Genomic DNA, 23808 nt, shown 5'->3' on the forward strand with positions numbered 1-23808 from the left:
GCTTCGTTCGGTGATTTTTGGTTGTTGTTGCTGAAAATATGGGCAGTGATGCATGCCATTGAAATAGGGACAACATTATTTGGATAGTGATAAAGTAATATTTCACTACATAGTTGACGAGTAGGTAGTCTTTTGTCATGCATATCGTCAGTCCTGTTTTAATAGTCTTGCAACCTCTTCCCGCGCTTACAATCTGATGTCAGTTTCGCTATTCTTTCACCAGTGCCGCCCTCCACCATTCGTTTCGTTGCTTATTTACATTCGGTTCCGGTTGTTGGTTTGGCAGTAAAACCTCTACAAATGTCTATTTTACTGCACGTACTTGGCTCAAATAGAATCGGTCGATGGAAACGAAAGCTTTTGGAACGGTAAAAGAGGCAAAATTGACGACTTAAAAAAAGAGGACATGAACGAAAGTTTATGAAGAGTAATGTGAAGGTTGGTTTTTATCTTATAACTTTGTGTAACTTTATGTTTTTTTTGTGTGTGTATCTGTGAACATTTATAGGACGTTAATTGTTTTTATTTGGAATGTCGACTATGCGTAAGGCAAATATCTACCTTTTTATTTATCAGAGGTATTTTGCTGTTAATTCTACTGCAAAAGTTACATCGTTATCACTAATCCATCATGCGTACGGCCGTTGTGCGTTTTACACCTTGCATCAGCTGCCTCTTTTCTGGAACTCACTAGAACTGCTGTAAAATCACATCCTCATCTGTTTTATCGGTTCTATTTTTCACACATAAGCATTCACCGTTGTTGAATCAGCAACATAGAATCAGCCACATTCCACGCCAACTAGCTCGACTTTTGCGCGGTGTGTGGGCTCGTTTCATCGCCTGTGGCCCATCCCAGTGAAGACTTTCTGATTGTCGCCGCAGGAAGCGGGGTTGGCCGTCCTGCTAACCGTCTCATCAGCTGACGCCGCCGTCAGCACTACCTCAAATGGGGAACGAACTGACGGCGGCAAATTTCGGTGACTCTGCGGAGCGACCGGACCCGCGGTATGGCTTCGCCCTCCCGGTGAGTACGACTAAAGAGGCCGTCGGACAGATGCGGAGATGTGCCTCGCAGAGCGCAGGGAGGGAGGGAGACCGAGTGAGACATCGTTAGGTTGTCGCTGGTCTTTTACTGACTCGTCACAGGAGACCCGAATAATGCTGACAGGAGCCTTTGCTGAAACTTGACTATAGCTGGACTTTTGTGGGTGGTATTGCTGACTGTGCAAATTAATTTACTTCATACATCAGGACTAGATATGTCAATCGGATACCAACTTTTTGGTATACCGATACCAAACCGATACCAACTCGGTATTTGGTATTTCAATCCTAATATGTTTGGTATTTTGTTGGTATCATGAGCCCTCGCTAATGTTTTAAGAGGCTAAGAAATCGGTAAAAAGTTGGTATTTTCGTCATGTTCCAAAGTTGGTTTGGTTTCGGTATTTCTCCACGGTTTTGGTTGGTATTTGGTTTGGTATCGGTATTCCGATTTTCCGTAATTGACATTACTAATCAGGACCATATAAATGCGTCAGACCATTTTAAATGGGATGGCAAACATGTGTTATTAATGCAAATAAGCTGAATAAGCTTATATTGAGTAAAATTAACTGAAAGCCTCAGTTTATATTACGCATTACCCGGAAGGTGGCAATTGAAGCAATGCCATCGCGATGCTCGCGGCTAAAATTTAGAGAAGTTTCTAGCACATGCACCGGCATCGACATATGACATGACGTTATACATATGTATGACGTCATTGGACGTCATTGGAACGCACTGTTGCCAACAGTCATCACACCTGCTAGATAACGGTCACCGGGGACAACCAGAGCATTATCAAGCAGTGCGGAGGTCACGGCGGCAACCCTGTGACGTCATTGGGCGTAATTTCGTTATTGGCTGATCTCTGGCAGACCGCTTTCGCGCTAACAGCTGTCGCCACTGTATGACGTTACTGGGGCGTCGGATCTGATATCGTGGAATAAATCAAGTCTGACCCTAACACGAAATATTGCTGAACCAGTATAACGCCTTTTGGGGCGACTAACGGAGCGAGCGAGAGGGTGGGCCTTACACGTGCGAACTTTCGAGGGGGTACCTCTAACTGACTTTTGCACGGCACCCTACTAACCGGTCTCTAACGATGTGCCAAATTTGAGCACAATCGGCCCAGCCGTTCTCGAGATCTGGAAGCGGCACCCTGCACGTGCGCACGTGCAAAATGGGTCCCAACTGACTTGTGCACGGCACCCTACTAACTGATCCCTAACCGTGCACCAAATTTGAGCGCAATCGGTCCAGCCGTTCTCGAGATCTGGAAACGACCCCTGCACGTGCGCACGTGCAGCAGCACCCCAACTCTGGCACATGGATATGCATTGCCTAGTGGGTGCCTACTTACATGCCAACTTTCAGCGCAATCGGCCCAGTAGTTACCGAGATATTGCAACTATTACAAAAGTGACACCTCTTCGTTTTGCACGTGGCACGTGCATAAGGGGTCACCCACATGCATCGAGAATCGTCCAATACTTGGTAGAAGGAATGAAGCTACCCTACAAAAATTACCGCATGTAAATCGGTCAAGTGGTTGCTGAGATATAAGCGTCGCAGAATCGTGACCACGGCCGGCCGGCCGGCCGGCCGGCCGCTCATACTCAGAAATTTCCGTTATTCTACGTAAGACTCCGCTCGCTTCGCTCGCTCCGTAATAATTGGCAGTGTTTTGTCGGAGGCGGTGAAAAAGATGAAGAAACGAGTCTGGCAGATGGTAACGATACGCTGTTTTCATGGTCGTGGTCCGCACTCACTGTTCAACTATTTAAGCTGCAAACGCCGGTTTTGCGGGCATGTTGCCATTTACAGGCTATTTTATGCAATCGGTAATCGTATTTAAACGGTGCTGGTATACTTGCGTATAACATGGTGACACTAGAGCCGTGACATTCCCTTTATGCTGTATTTTGTTTATTGTGTGCTTAGTATGGATCCATTTTATTCTATTTATATTTAAAATCGCTTTGGCTTTTATGTAATCACATTTTACAATGACTTATGAGGATGCTCAAAGCTGCTGTAAATAATAAATGTCAAACATTCGTAACGACTTCGGGCTCTTTGAATACAAGTGTTATATAACCTGTCAACAAGTTGTTACCTGAGCTTTTCAAATAATGCACTTCTTCAGCTTGGCATTGCTTAGTAGAACTTCCTCATCATACCTCAAACTTATATTTCAGTTGACACCATTCACGTTAATTGGGTTTGGTAAGCTGTCTCAAGCATAGCCAGTAATTCTTTCTCGAACGCTGTGGGGGCATACCCTCAAATAGTTTCTCTATATTCCAAAAACTTACCGGATTTTGATTCCTTATGTCACTGCTGTGCAGTCTACAGCAGACTTTCTAATAAAATTTGTTGAGATTTCTTTCCATTCAGAAAAAATGACAAACTTCAATCGATTTCGGACGTTATGGAAGGGACCTCTGCCCCAAATGCCCTCTGAATCCGCCAATGGTCTCATGCTGTGCTGTGGGTACTCCTTTGTTGTAAATATTGTTCTGTGGATGTATTGTGTATGGATATGTAGTCGGTCCATTTATTCGCGCCGTTTAATTTCGTACCGGCTTCTCTTCTGTTACTTATTGTTTCCTGCGTTGTCTCTTGTCCGATTTTATATCTGATTAATTCACGTCACTTAAGTATTTATTTGATATTGTCATTACGAGCGAGCGAGCGCAGCGAGCGAAGTGAGTCTTTTCAATATAACGGAAAAATCTCAGTATGAGCGGCCCGGCCCGGCCCGGCCCGGCCCGGCCTGTAACGCTTTTGAGAGGCTTATATCTCAGCAACCGCTGGACCGATTGGCCTGCGGTCTTTTTTGTTGGGTAGCCCCATCCCTTCTACCCCGTAATTGACTACTTTTGATACATCTCAGTGACCGTCGTGGCACGTGCCACGTGAAAAGTCAAGGGTGTTCAAGCTGTTTTACAAAAGTAGTGATTTTGAGAGGCTCATATCTCAGCAGCCGCTTGGGCGATTGACTTCCGGTAATTTTTATAGGGTAGCAGCATCCCTTCTACCCAAAATAGGATACTCTCGATGCATGTGGGTCACCCCCAGTGCACGTGCAAAATACAACAATGAGAGGTGCCAAATTTGTTCCCATTTCAGTAACTCGGTAATTACTGGGGCGATTTCGCTGAAACTTGGCATACAGGTAGGCACCCACCAGGCAATGCATTCCCATGTGTTGCGGTTAGGGTGCTATTGCACGTGCGCACGTGCAGGGGGCGTTTCCAGATCTCGAGAACGGCTGGGCCGATTGCGCTCAAATTTGGTACACGGTTGGGGACCAGTTAGTAGGGTGCCGTGCAAAAGTCATTTTGGACCCCGTTTGCACGTGCGCACGTGCAGAATGCCGCTTCCAGATCTCAGGAACGGCTGGGCCGATTGCGCTCAAATTTGGCACACCGCTAGCGACCAGTTAGAAGGGTGCTTTGCGAAAGCCCGTTGGAAGCACCCTCTCGCCCTTCCGCACGTGCAGGGCTCACTATCTCGCTCGCTCGTTCTTCGCCCAAAAGGCGTTTTACTGGTAATTATCTACGAGGCTGTTACTTTAGTTTCTGTTTAGTTGCAGCCCTAGTACCTTAGTTTCCGATGTCTCTTCGGTTTGTTGTCGCTCTCGTGTCGGGGAGTCCTGGCGGCCGGCACGAGCTGTGGGTACTCCTTTCTCGTTCTCGTAAAGAGGAGGTGGTGGTGCAATATAAGCTCTCTTGTGAAGCTTGCGTGTCGGAGCCGGGGTGGCGAGGCGAGACCCGTCTACAGATATGGCTCAAGCATCATTGTAAGCAATATATTTTTATAGGGCTTTTCCCTGCTGGTAATTTCTGTAAAAAATAAGCAAAGGAACATATATGTATCTAAGAGCTGAAATTTTTGTTACATTTTCTGAAGTTACACTTTTTATAAGGGCAACCTTCAATCTGCGAAGTCGCTCACCAGCATGCTTTTATGTATAGCGAAGAAGCGCGCCTTTTGGACCTGACAATTCAGACGTTAACCGTATACGAGCTTCAGCTTCCCCGCTACTGAAATTCAGCTTGATAACCCCAAACAACTCATCCCACTCTCACCGGGGCTGGTCCATAGGTAAATTCTTAGTCCACGTAATTTACGTAATTTACTGCGTCTGTTTCTGCTGTGAGCGCGCTGTCATTGCGTGGGTGACAGCTACCACACGCAACGAGCGCTATCGATTTCGAGCCAGACGGGACTTACTGGAAACGTCACTGGTCGACTCGATTGGTGAAATACGATCCAACGATATGAGCTGGGCTGAAAGGGCCCAATTTTATAGTTTTTTTTTTGTGCAAGTTACGCCTATGGTTGTCCGATGATACCAAATATGAGTCGAAGGGACGATATATGGGGATATTGTATAGGGCTGCTTTGTAATGCAATAAGTTTTTAATGCATCTGTTTTTTTACATGACATTCAATGCAGACGATTCACTTCTTCAACCTCATGAGCATTTTTCTGGTTGTGGATATTGGGAGGGCTTAATGTTTTACCTGCCTATTATAATGCCAGATTTATGTCAGAACAACCATTGAGTTTTCCACCACAATGGTTATGTGTTTTAGCTGTATGAACCATGACCAACGAGCCGTTAAGTGGCTATGCTATCAATCAGCTTGCTTTTCACATTCTAAAAAGCTTCCAAAGTGTTCAATAATTGATCCAACAACTGAAGAAAATATGTCCCACCGTTTGTCGCAGCTCAGCAAGAGGCTGGATTTTCAATAGTGGCCAGACACCAACTTACAGGTTGGCCCTATACTATTTCAAAGTTGATCTCGGCACGTTTTCGCTGCCGCAGCGATGTTGTTTTGGTGTCGAGTCTACCAGACGAGCGAAGTTGTGGGGAGCTGGCTCCGCGCACATCTGAACAAATGTGCTCGTGTGTTCAGAGGCACATCAGAACTGAAAGTCTTCTTTCAAAGTGACGGTGTGCGTGTGTGCGAGGGGACACAGACTTTTTACATTGATTTATAGGCATCTTAGATTTATTGAACTGCGGTAGGTCGCGAATTGATTCAGTCATGCATGATAGATACTGGTACGGGTAAACCTCGAGTTTTAGTGTATTCTCTGTAGTCCCTTTTTCAACAAGTCGTCTCGTCTTTTTCAGCGCACAGAACCGCCTACCGTTGCACCTCTAAACCACTCTTTACTCTTCCTTTACTCTCCCTCTACTCTCCCTCTGCCTGCCCTCACCCCTGTCACGGACCGACTAGCGTGTCGTCCGTCCATCATGACCTAAAATGGAATTATTCCTCCCCTCCACCTCCCCTCTACCTCCCCGTCGCTCCCACTCCTCCCCCAGCGGGGGGCATGGGGAAGTCTATTATTCCCAGAGCGTGGTCGGACCCCAGGGCGGGGCCTCTTCAGGACGCTGATTGTAATACCATGTCGGATAAGTGCGCTATTGTGGGATATTTTTACACATGAGTTGCTGTGATTCTGTGGAATACGGAGGGGTTATTCATGGTGTTATTCTTTCCATATAAAGAGGAGGATAATCAGTAAGCACTTGCACTTGCTAGGATCGATAGGTAATGCGACGCTGATGTGGGGGTAGACAGTATATGGATGTGATAACAGGTGTAATGCAGGCATGCAATACTTTTCTCATAGCCGGTAACATTTTAAGTAACGCAAATACGTGATGCGTTTTCTGTTAAACGTTTTGTGCATGTACTCATGCACATTAATGCACTATATGTGCATGTGTTTTCAACCTATCAAAACGCTGCACGCACCGCTGAAACTCCATTCCATTTTCCATCGTGAGAACGCATAAACCGTGCTTCCCGAACGTCCTGAGGTCCCGGGCGATCCGGCTTGATCAATGACATCACTGTAATTATCTGGTGGGCTGCCCCACTAGCTCTGGTAGCGGGTTTCAGTGTGGTCGGCTACAGTGGAGTGGAGAGCGAGGATCGACCACTAAAGAAGCGCGGTAGGGAGAGAGAAAGAGAGGGAAAGAGAGGGAGACAGAGAGAGAGAGAGAGAGAGAAAAAAGAGAGATGGAGGGAGGGAGAGAGGGAGGCTAGACAAGCATAGAAGAGAAAAGAGGAGGCTGATAAAGATTGGAACAATTCATGCGAAAATCTGAAGCCAATCTCGGCTCAACACAGAGAAGTTTCACAGCAAATGAAGAAGGGAATTGGAAGGAAAAGCATAATTTATCATACATGTCCTAGTGTCCTACCAACCGCTACCTATGATATCACGTCTCACGAATGACGAAACCCACTGTGGCATGTCAATGATCCAGTATGGTCCCCCGTTCCACCCTGCCAGACTGTCTGTGCACCCGGGGTCCCCCGCGTCCCCCGACAGGGGGTGGCCACTCGACCGTGACCGTTGGGGGATCGATTCACGAACCGACCGTCCGTTTTCACGAATAGTTTGTGTCTGAACGGGCGGTGAGGGTGATTCACAGAGCACGTGTTTTGGGTTGAGTCATGTCCACGAGGGAGGGCGAGGGGAGAGTTCAGGACGCTTGAAGTATCTTTAGTATAGTAGTATATCTTGAACTAGAGTACATAAACGGCAATGGTTCCCAGAAAGTCGTACTATCGATCGTCACACTATTGAAACATATTTAAGATTGAAGTGGTGGACGTATTTCGTTCAGAGTTGTATTGGTTATACGACAATATCAGCTCTCATCTCCCAAGCGACCAGACATGTTGGACGTTTCGATGCGTCCCAATGATACTTGTCGGTTGTATGTTACACAATACGTCTGGTTTTGTCTTCAAGCTTCGACTCAGATAGATAGGATCAGGAGCGGGATGTGGCGCTCTCAGTTTACTGAATCTTTTCTAATAGGCTCTTCAGGTTTGGGCCGTCAAATGAAAGGGTCTTCGATTGGCTCAAGAAAGATAGAGTCGTTGAAAAGTGATCAGCCTAAAAAGTATTGATTTGGAATTGGTCCAATAATTTCTACGCAATTTATAAACCGAAATCCAAAAGATCCCGCTGTGAAAGTTATGATAGATTCTCGGAGGATTTCATCGATTATTTGTCATAAATGATTTTCATAATGATAGGAAACGGTTTTTAGAAGAATATAGAAAGGTCCGTACACGAAATAACAATGGCACACATCTAGATAACAGAAACGGTCGTAAAATTGACTGGAGTCTGAAACTGACTCGGGGCGGACCCCGAAGTCCCACAACAGCATTCTGCTGGGACAGACAGACCATCAGCTTCTCTGACCGCCAAAGGTCAAGGTCACAGCGCCGCCGCAAAGAAAACCTAATCAGGCGCCGACAGACGGCTGGCAGCCGCTGTCTGGGCGGGGGCGGGGGCGGCGGCGGCGGGATGAATGATCCGCCGGCGGTGGCCGACACAGGCCGTCGATGGTCAATACGTCCCGCAGACCCGCCCGTCCCGTGCCGACGGCGGCGACGGCGGTAATTACCGGGCCGCTGGCGACGAGTGGTCTCCTTCTGGGGCTGGCTCCCCGCCTCCCTCCGCCCCCTCAGTCCCCCCTCTGCATCCCCCCTCTGCCCCTCCCTCCCCCTCCACCCCTCAGCCATCGATGGCACCCGACAGGGGCAATCCCTCTCCCCTGGAAGCCATTACGGAAGCTTCCTGGACACCCAAAGGTATGGCTCCGCTGTGAGCTCTTCTACTTCCTGAATATTCTACCATGCACTGTCTCAGCCACCACGGCTGTTCCATTTCTCCAATGTAATGTAATAGGAAACGTTGGCAAGATTTCTGTTATGTTTCGATACTTGCGTTACCAATTCTCATGGCCCACAGAACTTGCCATTTACGCTGATCGATAGAAATTAATATGAATCAGGACAGGCATCCTGGTGTACACTTAAAAATTCAATCTGGAATGGGTACTGAAATATTCGTAAGGTCTGATGTTCCTGTGCTCAGATAGTGTCATTGGTCGCAAAGACACATTGCTCGATATGAGGCTTCCAATGATTCCAGAGATTCTTATTTAGACATGTTCTGCGCAATAATACATCCGTAAACCGACGCTTTTAGAGATCCCCATGATAGGTGGTTCCTAATTTTGAATAATTTTGATCCCCATGATAGGTGATTCCTAATTTTGAGGCGTGTCCGCCGTTTCCGTCCTCTGTCTCCGTCTCCGTCTCCGTCCCGCCTAGGCGTCTCCACTGCCGCCGCCTCGGCTGCGGACCGGGTCACAGTGATATTGATCACTCCGCGTTCCAACTCGACGTCGCGGCTGCGGAGGCACGCCAACGCCGACAAAAGATCCGTTCTCAAAGACTGGCTATGGACGCTGTTTTGTGATGCGTCTTGGTTGATCGCCCGACAGTCGGTGTTAGTGCACTACGTCAGTTGGTGATCTTAGGATGTCCATGCTGATCTTTCGCGGTTTGATGTCATCTTCTCGATACTATTTTTATCATCAGCTTACGTCCAGCCCACGTGCTGATTGGGGCTTTTGCAGTCAGTTCAGTAGACATGTGGAGGGATGCCTATTGCCTACCCTGTCAGCTGATTTTCATATCACCAATCACCTAGCTTTGAATTTTTGATCAGCTGACAGCAGTTCCACAATCAGCTGACATCAGGAGTTCCAACAGAATTGTTCAGGATTTTCCTACCGGCTGAGTTTTGTTTGGATGTGACCTGTTTGTTGAATTATTTAAATTTATTTATCCTTGTCAGCTGAAAACTATCATAAATTGTCCTTCGGCCTCGCACGCTGCCGATATCCCCACAACAAAATGCAAGTAAGGCGAATGGGTGGAACCTCTGCATCATGCATTTGTGGAGACCAATTTATAAAACATTTTTGTTTAGCCGTCTTTGAAACAAGAGCGGTGATTGTTAGAACAACACCAACCTGGCTCTCTCGTTGTCAGATACAATCAAACCTGCGTTGGGAACGCTCAGGTGTGTGCTGATAAAAAACTATGTTCCCCTGGCACAGACTGAGATCGGTTCACCTAACGAAGATGTATGGGAGATCCGAGATCGATGTGGGTGTGGATGAATTGATGATCACGATGATAATGCAGCGAGATTGATGGCTCACCGTGGTCTATTGAATAAGTATTGAAATGAATTCATATTCCAGAGACGCAAACAAGATTTCTGGTGTCATTTCACTCAATATAGCTTAGACAGGGACATCTATACTGCACTACAAAAGATTTGTCTACAGTGGAAAGAGAACTCCATAACTGAGTTTTCTGCGGTTATAATATGAGTGGAAAGCGAGCTATATTTAGACCCCCTGGCTTTAGCGTGATACCTTACATTCTCTTTGGTAGCTTCGTGTAACCGCAAATAATCTTCATCATCGCTTGTTATCCACATAATCAACCTGACTAGAACACATCAAGTCCGGGTGATTTCAGCGGGCTCTATACGGCCAGGCAGTAGTTACATGCCGTGGAAAATTCAGCTGCTTCGCCGAGTTTATAACTGAGACCAAGTTGAGACGCGGTAGCCATAACACTGGGGACTGCTCCTACTTTCCAGACGTAGTGGTGCTTCAGCGCCGAGGTTCGTTTTATGAGAGCCAGATTGCACGCAAAGCTGGGGACTGGCGGTCCTCGCTGCGGTCAGGTCAGCTGTCTCCTAGTGGAAAATGGCAAGATGGATGCCTGAGCACGCAGCGTGTCGGACTTCAGTGGGCTGAAACTTCTGAGCAGGGAGATGGGACGGGGAAGCTCAAAGATGTGACTTTGAATGCAGCTTGTGAAACCCCATGAGTCTCTGAGCAGCACTAACTAGAAAGGTCATTTCACGTCCCTATATTTTGTTCTGTAGAACATGTTACATGTTTTTTTGGCATGTGTTTGGCTTCCAAAACGATTTTATCATCTAGGACCGGGTAATACAAAACTCATTAATAAGTTTGTGGGCTCGGTCGGCTTTCCAAAAAACACTTATCTCAAATACATTCTCTGAAAAATTCATCAAAGTATTATCAAGCCCGTCCGAAGTCCGAACCATCAACAGGCCATTATGTTCCGGTTTGAACTGAGCTGCCATCACGGGTGCGGTGTCTGCTGACCTTTACATTTGATGGATGCACGGCAAGCAGACGGATAGATGATGGTGGAATAATATACCGACAGACCGACAAACGCTAAATGGCATTTAACTGGAAGCGTTTTTCTTACTATTGTTCTTTTCTTATCGTTTTGAATGCACAAGTTGATGCGGTGGCCTTTTAGATGGTCGCTGGCCACATCATTTTAATGGTAATCGGATGGCACCGATTTTTAAAAAGCAATATTCCCTGAAGGTAAATCTGACTCGGTTGCACTGCAAGGAAACCCAACCCCGCCTGAGCTGTCCTGGGGCGACTGAGACCTAAGACATATCATGTTGAATTTCCCATACCTGCTACATTGCATGATTAAATCGAGACATCCAGGCATTTTAATGGCACGTGCACTGTACCACACTTTTCAAAGTTTAATGCAGTGTTTTAATATTGCCAGCCGTGTGGTTCAAAGGGTGTGGTTAAACGCGTTGAACCACACGGCTGCTGACGTCACTATCAATTATAGTTGTGAGCTTTTTGGCAGGTATGGGAAACACCTTCCAGCCCTAAGGCCGGGAATTCAATAAATGTCACCTCGCTTTTTTAGCGAAAAGCACCTCGGGCCCAACGGCCCTCGGAGTTTTCGCTAAAAAACCTCGGTGACATTTATTGAATAATCCCGGCCCCGGGCAGGAATATATTCACCTACCTTTGAGCTGCTCGGTTTTGTCACCGCTGTTCTCCAGAAAATGAATGTAGCATGTTCTGATCGTGCGCAACACTCAATAACAATTTAACAATTTTTATCTGCCCCAATGACTCTTTTTCACATGTTTTTTCTTTAAAATCTGAGTTTGGCCCTGTACCACTTGAACTACCGGAACGTTACGAATGTTTTTACAGTTGATGAATCTTATCGAAATGTCCCCTGAAGTCCTCCGTATTCGCATCTTGTTTACTTTAATCAATCAAATGCTTTATCTGGTATACACGATACCATTACAAAAAATATCCACTGCAATTGCAAACTGACCAATGTTCTACTCACGTTATCTTTTATTTATTTTTTGCTGCACCTACCGTGTTTGTGGCACCTGACTATAAAGTCGTATCACGGAGTTTCAAACGCAAAACGTGGTGGTGATGACGCTGAAACATTGTATCTGCCTCAAAGAGTGCAAGCAGCCAGCTCCTTTGCTATGCCTCGAGCATTACAACCAACCGAACCAACCAACCGCGAGCAATTGCATTGCAAACTCCGTCTCGGTATGTTGCAATGGGCGTGGCAGAGCGACCGGCAGCCGGAAAATCAATACGGCCCGATCTCTCAGAGACGCTCTGTGCTGCTCACTGGAGCGGCGCCGCTGGTATTCCACATACAGCCCGTTCGAGACGGATCTGTAAGTGCGAGGAGACGCTCGCTGGTTCCCGGTCTCTGCCGCTGACCGGGTCGGCCCTCCGCAAAGGGTGTGGCTTGGCCGGGCCAACGGTCGATAATATTTCAGCTGCCGACAGCCGCCGCTGCCGACACCGGATGGCCCGAGTCGACCGCGTGGCTGCGACCCACACCGCCGGCCAATTTTGGACCGGCCGGGGCGTGAGCGTAACTAGATAATTTATTGCGGTTGATTGATTATTGAAAGTGGATTCACTGATGGTGTTTCACTTTATTGGTGGCGTGTGATAGTCTGTTTTTGGTGTGATATTGGGATTAATCCATGAAATGCTGGTGCAATCAATGATAATACACAGCGGGGTAAACATGCTATGGTCGTGTGACTTTTCAGATCGATGACGTCACAGGATCTGATCGGAAATGCGATCGAACATCAATTCCCGGTTCTATTTCACGTATCGGATGGCGCCAATGCGCCGTTTGACTCGAGTGCCAGAATTGGGTGTGGTCCCACTATAGAACTCGCGTTGTCGTTGCAACGAGCATCGTATTGACATCTACGTTATGTCAATAACGGATCATTAACGGCTTTACCGTGCGATGCAGCTGGACCATGGCGATCACGAAATGGAACTGTAATGCGGTCAATGTGCATTTAACGACGTAAGTCGTAATTTACTGATAGACGTCAGGCATTATTGGTATGCGTTCTGTTTTCGTTTAATAGTGAAGTTGTATTGTGGGCAGTAGGCATACTAACCAGCACCTTGCTGCAACGACTGACGATGGGTATACAGTATGCGTCGTAGTCAAATGTAGACATTGTTGTGCTTATTTTTAGCCACCTTTCACATTTTGGTAGCCAGCGTCTTATGTATGGATTGGCGGTTTTGCGTTCTCCATTATTGGAACAAATATGACGGCTTTTTGCATCTTAGTCTTCAGGCCGCCTCAAGCCTCTTGCTAGCCCCTCAGTCTGCCCAAGCGATCATGACCTGTAACAATAATCCTAATCTTTATCCCCTCACGAAAAACACGTCCCGTGGACCACAAAACTCTATCAAAAACACTCTGCCATCACAACACACCCCTTTCCCCAGCGCCCCTGGCTGCTGAGTCTGCCGGGCTGTGCGCCGGTGACCTACCTTTGACGACTCTCTGCAGTATGAGCGGCCGGTGATCGGCGCGGTGGGGCTCACTGAGAACCACCAGCAGGTAGCAGCCGGAGAGGGGCGATCCCCCGGCGTCACCGGTCGGGGCCGCCATCACCGGCCGCACTGACCGGTCGGCCGGTCCGCCGGTCGGCCGCCGCCGCCGCCGCCGCCGCCGCCCCCCGCCAGCGGCGGCGCGCCGCGTCAGATCGATCGGCTGTCTGGAACGGGCCGCCCGACTCCCGCCGCCCCGAGCCGCCCGCCGCCCCGAGCCGCCCGCCGCCCGCCGCCCACCGCCCAGAGTTCATAGCGGGCACAGCCTGCCGCTCGCGCCCCGGGCTATCCTGTGCCGCCCGCCGCAGTCCATAGCCTTCGCTCCCTGTTTATCAATCCAACACTCTTTCCTACGGCCACTGACTAGCTCATCATCTATCATCTATTGCTCCCTTTCCACCGTTCATAGTCATTCGTCCACCACCTTTCACACTTAGTTAATACCTTCCTTCCCACAAGTCAGTCTTTCCATGCCTCCCTTACCACCCCACCGTCCCCTGCGGCAAGGTGTTGGTTGCCCTGGCTGCCATGGGACTCAATGCAGCGGTGGTGGGCCATGGATCCAGCCAGCATGGGCGCGGCGTGGCCAGGGGGCGTGGTCCAATTCAGCATGCTGGTGGAAGGGGGCGTGGTCATGGTATGCGACAGCAGGAGGCGCGGTCCCAGTCAGTGTTTGGAAAGCATTGGGCGTGGTCATAGTGCTATGGTAACTGGAAGGGGCGTGGTCATAGTGGTATGATCACTGAAGGGGGCGTGGCTACAGCTGATAAGGTGACTGAAGGGGCGTGGTCATAGTGGTATATGGTGACTGAGGGACGTGGCTACAGTCTGTATGGTGACGAAGGGGGCGTGGTTAGTGTGTATGGTGACTGGAGAGGGCGTGGTCATAGTAGTATGATGACTGAAATGGGCGTGGTTGGTATGGTGACCGAAATGGGCGTGGTTGGTATGGTGACTGAGTGAGCGTGGTTTCAGTGATGCGTTGACTATAGGAGGGGTAACTGAACTGAGTGAATGTGGGCGCGTTGTAGTCAATGGCCATGATGGGGGCCGGCCTGCTGGCTCCAGTCGGCAGTCAGGTTAATCGTAGTGGGACCCGGCACACCCAATTAACTAGTTAGTCCCGGACAAATCTCAGCCAATCAGAGCTGGAACGAAGTTCCACGGCAGCTCAAATCAAACTCTCCAATATGGAGGTTTATCAAATCACTACCAATGAGGAACTACGAGTACGTTCCACGGTGAATTATGTCAACTCTCCAATATCCACTCGAGTCGTGGGCTTACCAGCCACCTCTCTCTCTCTCTCTCTCTCTCTCTCTCTCTCTCTCTCTCTCTCTCTCTCTCTCTCTCTCTCTCTCTCTCTCTCTCTCTCTCTCTCTCTCTCTCTCTTCTCTATCTGTCTCTGTCTCTGTCTCTGTTTCTGTCTCTGTCCGTCTGTCTGTCTGTCTGTCTGTCTGTCTGTCTGTCTGTCTGTCTGTCTGTCTGTCTGCTCTCTCTCTCTCCCTCCCTCTCTCTGTCTCTCTCTCTCTCTCTCTCTCTCTCTCTCTCTCTCTCTCTCTCTCTCTCTCTCTCTCTCTCTCTCTCTCTCTCTCTCTCTCCCGGTGAAATATCATCACCAGCCACCTCTCTGACCCGATAAGATACGATCGCCCGCTGTCGCCTCTTGTTGTCGCTGTCGATTCACTGCGACACTGAGAGCCCGACGCCCGGCTTTAGCTGGCGGCAATTGCTGCTGTGAATAGCCGCCGGCGATATCGGTCAGCTGTGAGGGCAAGAGGTTGGTGTGGGCCGGCCGGCTGCCGGCGGGCACGGATTGTTGGCCGTTAAATGGAGACTGCTGCTCTCCAGTCACGTACAGTGGATGGTGGGCGAACTTAGACGGTGGGGAGAAGAATTGGTTACGGACAACGAGGAGGTAGAAATGGTGGGTGGAGGGCGAAGTAGGGTGGGTTGTTGGAAGAGACTTTGGAAGAGAGGTTGTTGGAAGAGCTGGGAGATATCAAAAACAGCACTCAGACGTGGGACATGGGCCACTTGGACTGCGGAAATGTCAAGTGGTGTCATGGTGCATTTATCAGTCGCGTTTCACCGATCCATCTCATGCTCTCTGTAAAGGGCCTCCGTGTGAATAACAAAATATGTTTTCTGATAAAATTTCACACATAGGTAGAATATGCCAATTGCCAAGCTCCTGAGTCCTGAGCAGTGAGCCAGCTCCGTCCTCGGCATACATATCATTCGTTTTTTTATGAAGAGAGTTTACTCTTCATTTTCACAGTTATCCTAGCAACTCCTCTGGAACATCCCTCTTGCTGGAAGGGGTAGGATCGGTTTCCATCGAACCATCGAATGACGGCGGCGGCGACGTTTTTAGAGAGGGCGGAGACTTCAGCCGTTATTAAATGAGTGTCTCTTCGATATGACAGTGGTCCATGGATGACTGAATGTCGTGTGTTCTGTTTTCGGACGGAACGAAGTTCTTTTTCACTTGGCTTCACAACCATCAACTGGCGCTCTTCTGGTTGGCTGTTTGATATCGGTAGCTGCGCCAATATTCACTTGCTATTTTCAGGGCTCTTAAATTTAATCGTTTTCGATAACTGCCGAACGGGAAGGCTGGGCACTGAACAGCAAAACTTTGGCTATTTGAACGGACATAATTGGTAGGCTGTATGAATGGCTATCTAGTTACCCTTGTCATACCTTTAACCCGCGCACCGACGGGGGGGGGCGGATATCCGCCCCCCCCTGAGGTTTTTCGCAGATAGCGGGAAAACCGCGGCGCGTAGCGCCGCGAAATTTGGTATGACTATTCTCTCATCAATTTTACACATGGTGTGCAAGTTTGAACCTCCTAACTTTTAAGGTCAGGTCACCAGGTCACTTTGAATGACCCAACCTCAAGTCACTTTTTTGCAACTTTGTCACCGTGCCAGAGCTACAGTAGATGTCGGAGGCCTTTGAAAGTCGCAGGATGTTATTATGTCATTAGTAGCTACAATTTGTATATCTCGGAATTTTGATGTCGGTGACCTAAGGTCAGGTCAATTTCGCGACCTCCCCATTATAAGTCAATGGGGGAAAAATCAACTCCCTGTTTTTACCACTAAAACGGGTCGGAATGGCCCCATATACCATACATGACTTCACATACGATCAACCTTCACTACCTTGATGTCTGTTTTGCTGTTGGGCAGCTGTAAGGTCATGTGACGTCATCAAAGGTCACCAAAGGTTTTTTGCCAATAACTCCTTACAGGAACAAGATACAGCCGCGCGGATGGTCTCATTGTGTTCAGCTCGTCAAGACGCATCGAATGATATACATGATGACCTCGAGGTCACGTGACCTGAGGTCAACCTTTGACCTTGACCTTTCGAGGTCAACATATATATCATTCGATGCGGATTGACGAGAGGATCACGATGATGCCCTTAGTTTGTTCCTAGCTTGACTACTTCGAAAGTTATTCGAGAAAAACCCTCTCCATATCTAGCGCCGCCATTTTGACTTTTTCGACCCCTGTGACGTCATCTTTGACCTGACCTGAAAATGACCTCAGTAAAAATTGTAGACCTTGTCCGTGCGTATCCGATGCCGTTTACCGCTTGTCGCTATCTTGCTTCGTTCTCGAGATCTCAGGGGGGGGCGGTCATCCGCCCCCCCCCCGTCGGTACTAAGTTGGCGCAGACCCCCGTCGGTGCGCGGGTTAAAAAGGTAACCACTCCATGTTATCGATGCCCACAGATATGTGACTACATATCATAACATTCCGTTTTATGACACATTAGCTCTCTGATTATGTTGCGTTATGCCTGGTAAGATAAGAAATCGGCATCGACAGGAACATACAGCTGCTCTTACCACATGTCAACATTAGGTAGTAGCTGTCTGACACGTGAACCTGTGGTTCAAGCTGATTGGAGTACGCCTTTGAAGATACCTAGCTTTGTGCTCGTGCCGTGACCACTCAGCCAATCAGCGTGCCCTATCGCCTTGGGCAGCCTGCATCGGTCACTTCAAGATGGCGCCCGCTCGCCGTATGCTCGGCTGTCATCGCTATCACATCGGTCTGGTCTCTAGGTAGGAGGGCGACCTCTCTGGTGTCTGAAGTCGGTATTTTTTATGTCACCGACAGACGCCGTGTCTGGTCCGCAGGGTGCTTCAGCGGGCTCCGGGAGTTTCGTAGCGCTGAGTGCTGTGGTGGGTTGATGTTGATTCGACTTCTGTCTCAGACGAGATAGTTGAGGTCGACCGACGTTTGACCTTCGTCATAACTCACTGACGAGGTACTAAAGGTCGCCTGACTTTCGGTCATGAGTGATAATGAAGGGAGATACGCTGGTTGGTTTTCAAAGAAGACGTTGGCTTGATAACTTGCCGGCAAGCTTCCATACCATCAACCTTCCCCGGCAGGGGAAGGTTGGGCACCTATCCTCGGGGGGGGGGGGGGGAGGCACCCGGAGGATGGATGCCCCCCCGCCCCCCCCCCTACCAAATTTTCGCGATTGCTCGGAATGTGTTGGCCATAGATACATAGCTGATATATAGCTGTAGCTGACAGGACACCTGACCTGTGATTCAAGAGCAGTATCTTGAGGGCTGTGGCACCAGCCAATTGCTAAGTTCAGGCCAGGTTACTTACTGACTTATGGCGTCACAACAAAGTGAACGTCTGTACGGGCCTAAAATGTCGCAGCTTCGCCACGCCCTCAGTGCCAGAGGAGCTTTCATATATGCCAGACATAGAACTTATAGGAATTAGTAACTTCCGAGCCCCTCATAAATTTTACGTCTCGGATGATTTTGCAGGTTACCAGAGGTCAGGTCAGTCGTGTGACCTCACCATTGGGTATATGTAAATGGGGGAGAATAAAAAAAACTGTTATTTTTAGCGCCGAATCGAACGCTATGCTTAATGATTTCCTCCTACCAACCCCGTGACCTGAGTGACTTTAGTCTGACCTTGACTTGAGGTCAATACCCTGAGCTGACCTCGCCTGAACAAAAAAAAATTCATCATTCGATGCGTGTGGCCATGACAAACATGATTGTGCCACACTGCTTATTTGCGGCCATTTTTTGTCGAAGCTATTTACCAAAAACTGAACCACTTCCTTGAAGCACTTGACCTGACCTCAGAGGTCACAGTTTGACTCGATACCTTAAAATCAGCTACTAGTCACTACGTCTCGTAATGGCGCTACGCTCGTTTTCTGCGGGGCTGTAGCCGTCTCACTGCGTATCCTTTGCTCCCACAATGCTCCCATTACAGTGAGTTCTTGGCCGTTGCCCGACGCGGTCGGCAAACGGCTCGTCTGTATGCCCCAGGAGTCATGTGAGACCTGGCTGTATCGTAGGAGCTGGATGGACTGGAGGGAAGGGGGAAGGGAAGGGGGAGGGGGGTCCAAGCGAACAGGGGGGAGGGTCTAGGCCGGGCGAGGTCGGTCCAGACTGGAGCTATATATGTCCACTGGTGTTGACTGAATCGATGTTTATTGCAACACAGTGGGCCCATTTGCACTGGCAGTCTGTCGTGTTCAATTGTGTACCTCGCTAGCGCGAGGTGGCGAGATTGAAGTGCTGAGGTCAAGGACACAAAGGTTGAAAAGAGTAGACTGAGGTGGGATCAAAGTCGCTTCCGGGCTTTCGTCTTCACTCGTTGTTGAAATTTGCTTATCTTTTTTAACTGAATTATTCACACAAGCTAATCAAATGATCTGTAAGCCTAATTTTATATTCCTACGCACTCTTCTTAATTGTGATTTGAAAATTGAGAAAATGAAACATTGCACAATGGTTTGCAGATGTGATCTGTTTGATTCATCGAAGTAAAGGAAAATATTTCAATTATCTGATGCCAATATTTTATAGAACTGTGCATTGCAGTCGTTTGATGCATTATCTTGCTCGTAGTTCATGTGGATGCAAACATACTCGTATAAAAAGCACTAGCAACAAGGGCACCTTAGCAATTATCCCTATGCTAAATTTACATAATAACCGAACATTTTAGAACATGGAAGTTTGCGTTTTCTTTTTGTCCTGAAAGTATTCTTATTCTGTTACAGTAACAGACATCACCGTTTTACGGTTACATATGATAAATCTTTTGGTGAAGTTGTGTGCTCCATCTGTGTATTAAAGCCGCTGGTCATGAATTCAGCGTCAAAAACATCGGGTCTCAGGCTGGCACGGTCCGTTTTGTTTGCACTGGGTCGACTGAACACTGCAGCGCGGAAGCGACAACTGCATTGCGGATAAACGGACACCAGCAGTGGCAAGGCCCTTTGGTGTGTTCTGTGAAAATGGTAATTATCCTTGTTGGAGTGAAGTTTATTTGAGCAGAGTTTATGCTTCTCTTGCCAGCAGCTAGCATTATTGGATACAAAATATAAATATATAGTTATTTACCTTATTTGTCCTCTTTATTTAACATACAAGCCAACAATGTCTGCATTGATAAGTGACTGTGCTTCCGTAACAAGATTTTCTTTGAGCTATTTTTGCTTTTATTGTCGCTTTCGATGAATTTTGCTTTGTTTGATGAGCTCAGAATTAAACTTATGCAACGAAAAATATTATCATTACTCAATGACAGGATTGTGTAGTTGGCATCTCAAATTAGTCATATGTAATGTTTATGCGATATGCAAATGTGGGCAGTAAATTAGCCAGTCCGTAGACGCATCTGGATGGCGCTGAGCTGCTGGCATAATTTCATAAACCCCGTGCCAATGTTGCTTGGTCATGGTGGTACCTGAGCATAAGATAAATGGGCAGTTAATCCATGTCTAGCCCCATGCAAGACATTCTGTCAAATTGTCTTGTGTAACTATTTCTTTTTCATCTTTTTGTCTTCAATAATTATTGGCGACGGCGTGTCTAAAGAGATAAAATTGTGAGAAGCCGGGAAGACCGGAGCCGATGCTACCAGATCGGCCCCGCCCAGACGGACGGCAAGGAGCCGCCCTGTGACGTCATCAGTGGCTCGACGGGCCATCGATCCAGACGGAGCCAGGCGGCGGTCACGTGACCCAACCCTTCTTCAATGTCCACCTGACATGTGACCGGTCGACCTCAGATATGTGTCCTTCAAAGGCGGGATCGTGTGCTGCATTTCCTGAAAATAGCTGACATTCGAAAGCTAATATTCCCCCTTCTTATTGATGCTTATTGATAGGTCTAACCACAGACTTCCGTATATAGAGAAGTCTGGTTTAACCATTGTTGGAAATTTAGAGATAAGTTAGTAAGTCGTTCAATGTCGTTTTCGAGTTCATTTTTTTACCACCAATGAAGTTTTTTTTTACCTGTTTTTATAAAAACCTTGAAACACAACTTTGAAGTTTCAACCATTTTCGTTGGGCTCAGGTCAGATACCTATACATAGTCCAGTTCCACTAAAAGTCACAAAATCCAGACACGCCAATAGCATCACTATGGCATCATTCCAAAAGTGTCTCGATTTCATCCCATTTGTGTCGCGACCGAAGTCGGCTGGTGTTTTAGCTGGGTCACCCTGTGTCTGAGGCTCGGCAGAAGCCAGTCAGTGCAGACGAGGTACGAAGCCCCACCTCAGCCGTCTGCCCTGGAAAGGGAGTAGACCACGCCTGTCGCTGGCCAGTCTGTCAGAACTGCCAGCCGACACTTCAGAAATGGACGTGAAAATGGAGCGGTGGAAGTGTTCAAAGGATATGGGCTGTATGTGCCATGCCTTTGCACATCGGCTCACAGAAATATATGGTTAACCAATTGTACCAGTACTTTTTATGCATGACGTAGGCACGACTTAACTTATTACTTGCCCTTTAGGACCTAAAGGGCAAGCGACAGTGGAGCAAAGTTTAGACGAAGCCTTTTGGAGCATGCAGTTCATCGTTTTTCGCCGAAAGCTTTGGATGGTAAGGTATGCTGTGCCGCTGAACCCGACTGTGTTGCGGTGCAGTCTACCTCTCAGTGCAGACACGGCCCGTCGCAGATTTGCGACGGTACGAGGAGGCGATGCAGCGGACTTCAGGTCAAGAATGGTAGACGGTAGGCCAACTAATGTTTATTCCTTAGGATAGTACACTACGGATCAGTCTACCGAGTCTGAACTACGTCAGAACCATAACTGACATTGAAGGAAACTGCTACGGCTAACAAAAATACGAGATTGCTCATTGCGTTGGTTGTTTTCTATCATCAAAAGCCAAACCGTTCATGTTGGTTGTAAGAGAGGTCTCAGCTAGTTAAATGTCCCGCACGAGTACCTATCTACTTTGGGTGCACATGTGCAAAGGCCGCTTCTACATATCAAGTACGGCTGGACCGATGGCACCTGCAGGCTGCAACCGTGTCATCTGGCAACGAATGTCGAAAAGATAGGTGTTTCATTTCACTGAATGCGTTTCAACGCTTGAAGAGGCAGCTGCCGCTTCTCTGCCTACAGCTTAGTGATAGATCATTGCACCCGCTCGCTTATCGCTAAAAAGGCGTTAACTCGTTTTATCCTCCCTGGGTGGTGAACTTTTGATCTGGCATTGTGTCCTTCCGTGAGCGACCAATCCCTGAATAATTACGACCATGCCGTGTCTACCGGCACACAAATGATGGATGAATATCGAAGGGAACGCCAAGAATAAGATCAGACTCAGCGTAGTCACGCCATGATGCAAGTGGCTGATCGACCAAGGTAACCAGGTAACCAGGTATCCAGGAGGAAGGCAGCTAGTGTGAGGGTGACTGAAGTCGCCCGTTTAACGGAAGTCGTTTGTGAGATATTTTCATCCACCAACACATTATTGAATCGGTTCTCACTAGTGCACAGTGATGCAAATGGGGCTCACGAGTGGCCATAAATACCGAAAAGGCCCAAATTTCAAGTTCACCTAATTGAATAAATCGTAATATGGCCAGTCAGGCAAATGTTTGGGGTGTCTAAAAAAAACATGACTTTCATGTTTTTGTCAAAACCGGCCTCGTGTATGATTGTCAGAAGTCGTGACATTTTCTATGTCGTAAAATGACTGTCAGATACTCGCAACTTCAAACGCCGTGCGTCCATTTCATACAACTGACAAAAATTATACATGGCAATGATCCCCAAGGTCTGTTGCTTCTAATGCAGGGTCACAAAAAGCCGGATCTCTTTTGGTTTGGCGTTGATCTAACTATTTGTCATCATGTTGCAATCGCAGTTTTTTATTAAAAAATATTTGCTTTCGTTTCACCTAGAGCAGTTTACACAGTGTGTGCCCGTTAGTGCACCATACCATAGCATTCCCTAATCATTTCTGAGCCGCACTGTGAAAGAATGAAGGCGCTAGCACAGGGCTGACCGGCGCTACTAACGTTTTCGTCCGTTGCGGTCGGGTGCCGCGGCGCGGTGGGCAGCCCGGGCGGCCGCGCCGCGGGCGGGCGGCCTCAGCGGGGTTCGTCGGTGCATCCCTCTGCTGTTCCTAAACGAAGTGTCCTATCGCCTCGCGACAAAAACCAATGGATTGCTCTTGACAAGGTCTCGCGAGTGAGCATATTACTTTTGACTTAAGGTCAATATTTGACTTACTTATAGCAGTTCAAAGTTAAACATCTGTCGAAATTGCGATCCGCGGTGAAAGCAATCCGCCCCGACCGCGACACCCGACCGCGCCGGACAAAAACTTCAATAGCGCCGGTCTGCCCTGTGCTAGCGCCTTAATTCTTTCACAGTGTGACTCAGAAATGGTTAGGGAATGATATGGTATGGTGCACTAACGGGCACACACTGTGTAAACTGCTGTAGGTGAAACGAAAGCAAATATTTCTTAGTAAAAAACTGCGATTGCAACATGATGACAAATGATTAGATCACCGCCAAACCAAAAAAGATGCGGCTTTTTGTGACCCGGCTTGAGAAGCAGCAGGCTTTAGGGATCATTGCCATGTATAATTTTTGTCATTTGTATTAAATGAACGTACGCTAGCGGTGTTTGAAGTTGCGGGTATCTGACAGTCATTTTACGACATAGAAAATGTCACGACTTCTGACAATCATACACGAGGCCGGTTTTGACAAAAATATGAAAACTATGTGAATTCAGATGCGCCAAACATTTCTTTGTTTAGCCATATAGCGATTTACTCATTTGGGTA

At 47.8% G+C, this 23808-nt stretch overlaps 1 protein-coding gene across 1 annotated transcript in view; it reads right to left on the minus strand.

The window, feature by feature from the left end:
- The window catches only part of LOC122378236 (microtubule-associated protein futsch-like), a 54482-nt gene extending 40722 nt beyond the window's left edge, over positions 1–13760 (minus strand). Inside the window, exon 1 of the mRNA XM_043359067.1 lies at positions 13629–13760. Coding sequence (XP_043215002.1) covers positions 13629–13749 — 121 coding nt within the window. The 5' untranslated portion in view covers positions 13750–13760. The remainder of the gene's footprint in view (positions 1–13628) is intronic.
- Between the last annotated feature and the right edge of the window lie 10048 nt (positions 13761–23808).

This window comes from Amphibalanus amphitrite, unplaced genomic scaffold (assembly GCF_019059575.1).
Source record: "Amphibalanus amphitrite isolate SeventyFive unplaced genomic scaffold, NRLGWU_Aamphi_draft 000007F_arrow, whole genome shotgun sequence".
Taxonomy (NCBI): domain Eukaryota; kingdom Metazoa; phylum Arthropoda; class Thecostraca; order Balanomorpha; family Balanidae; genus Amphibalanus; species Amphibalanus amphitrite.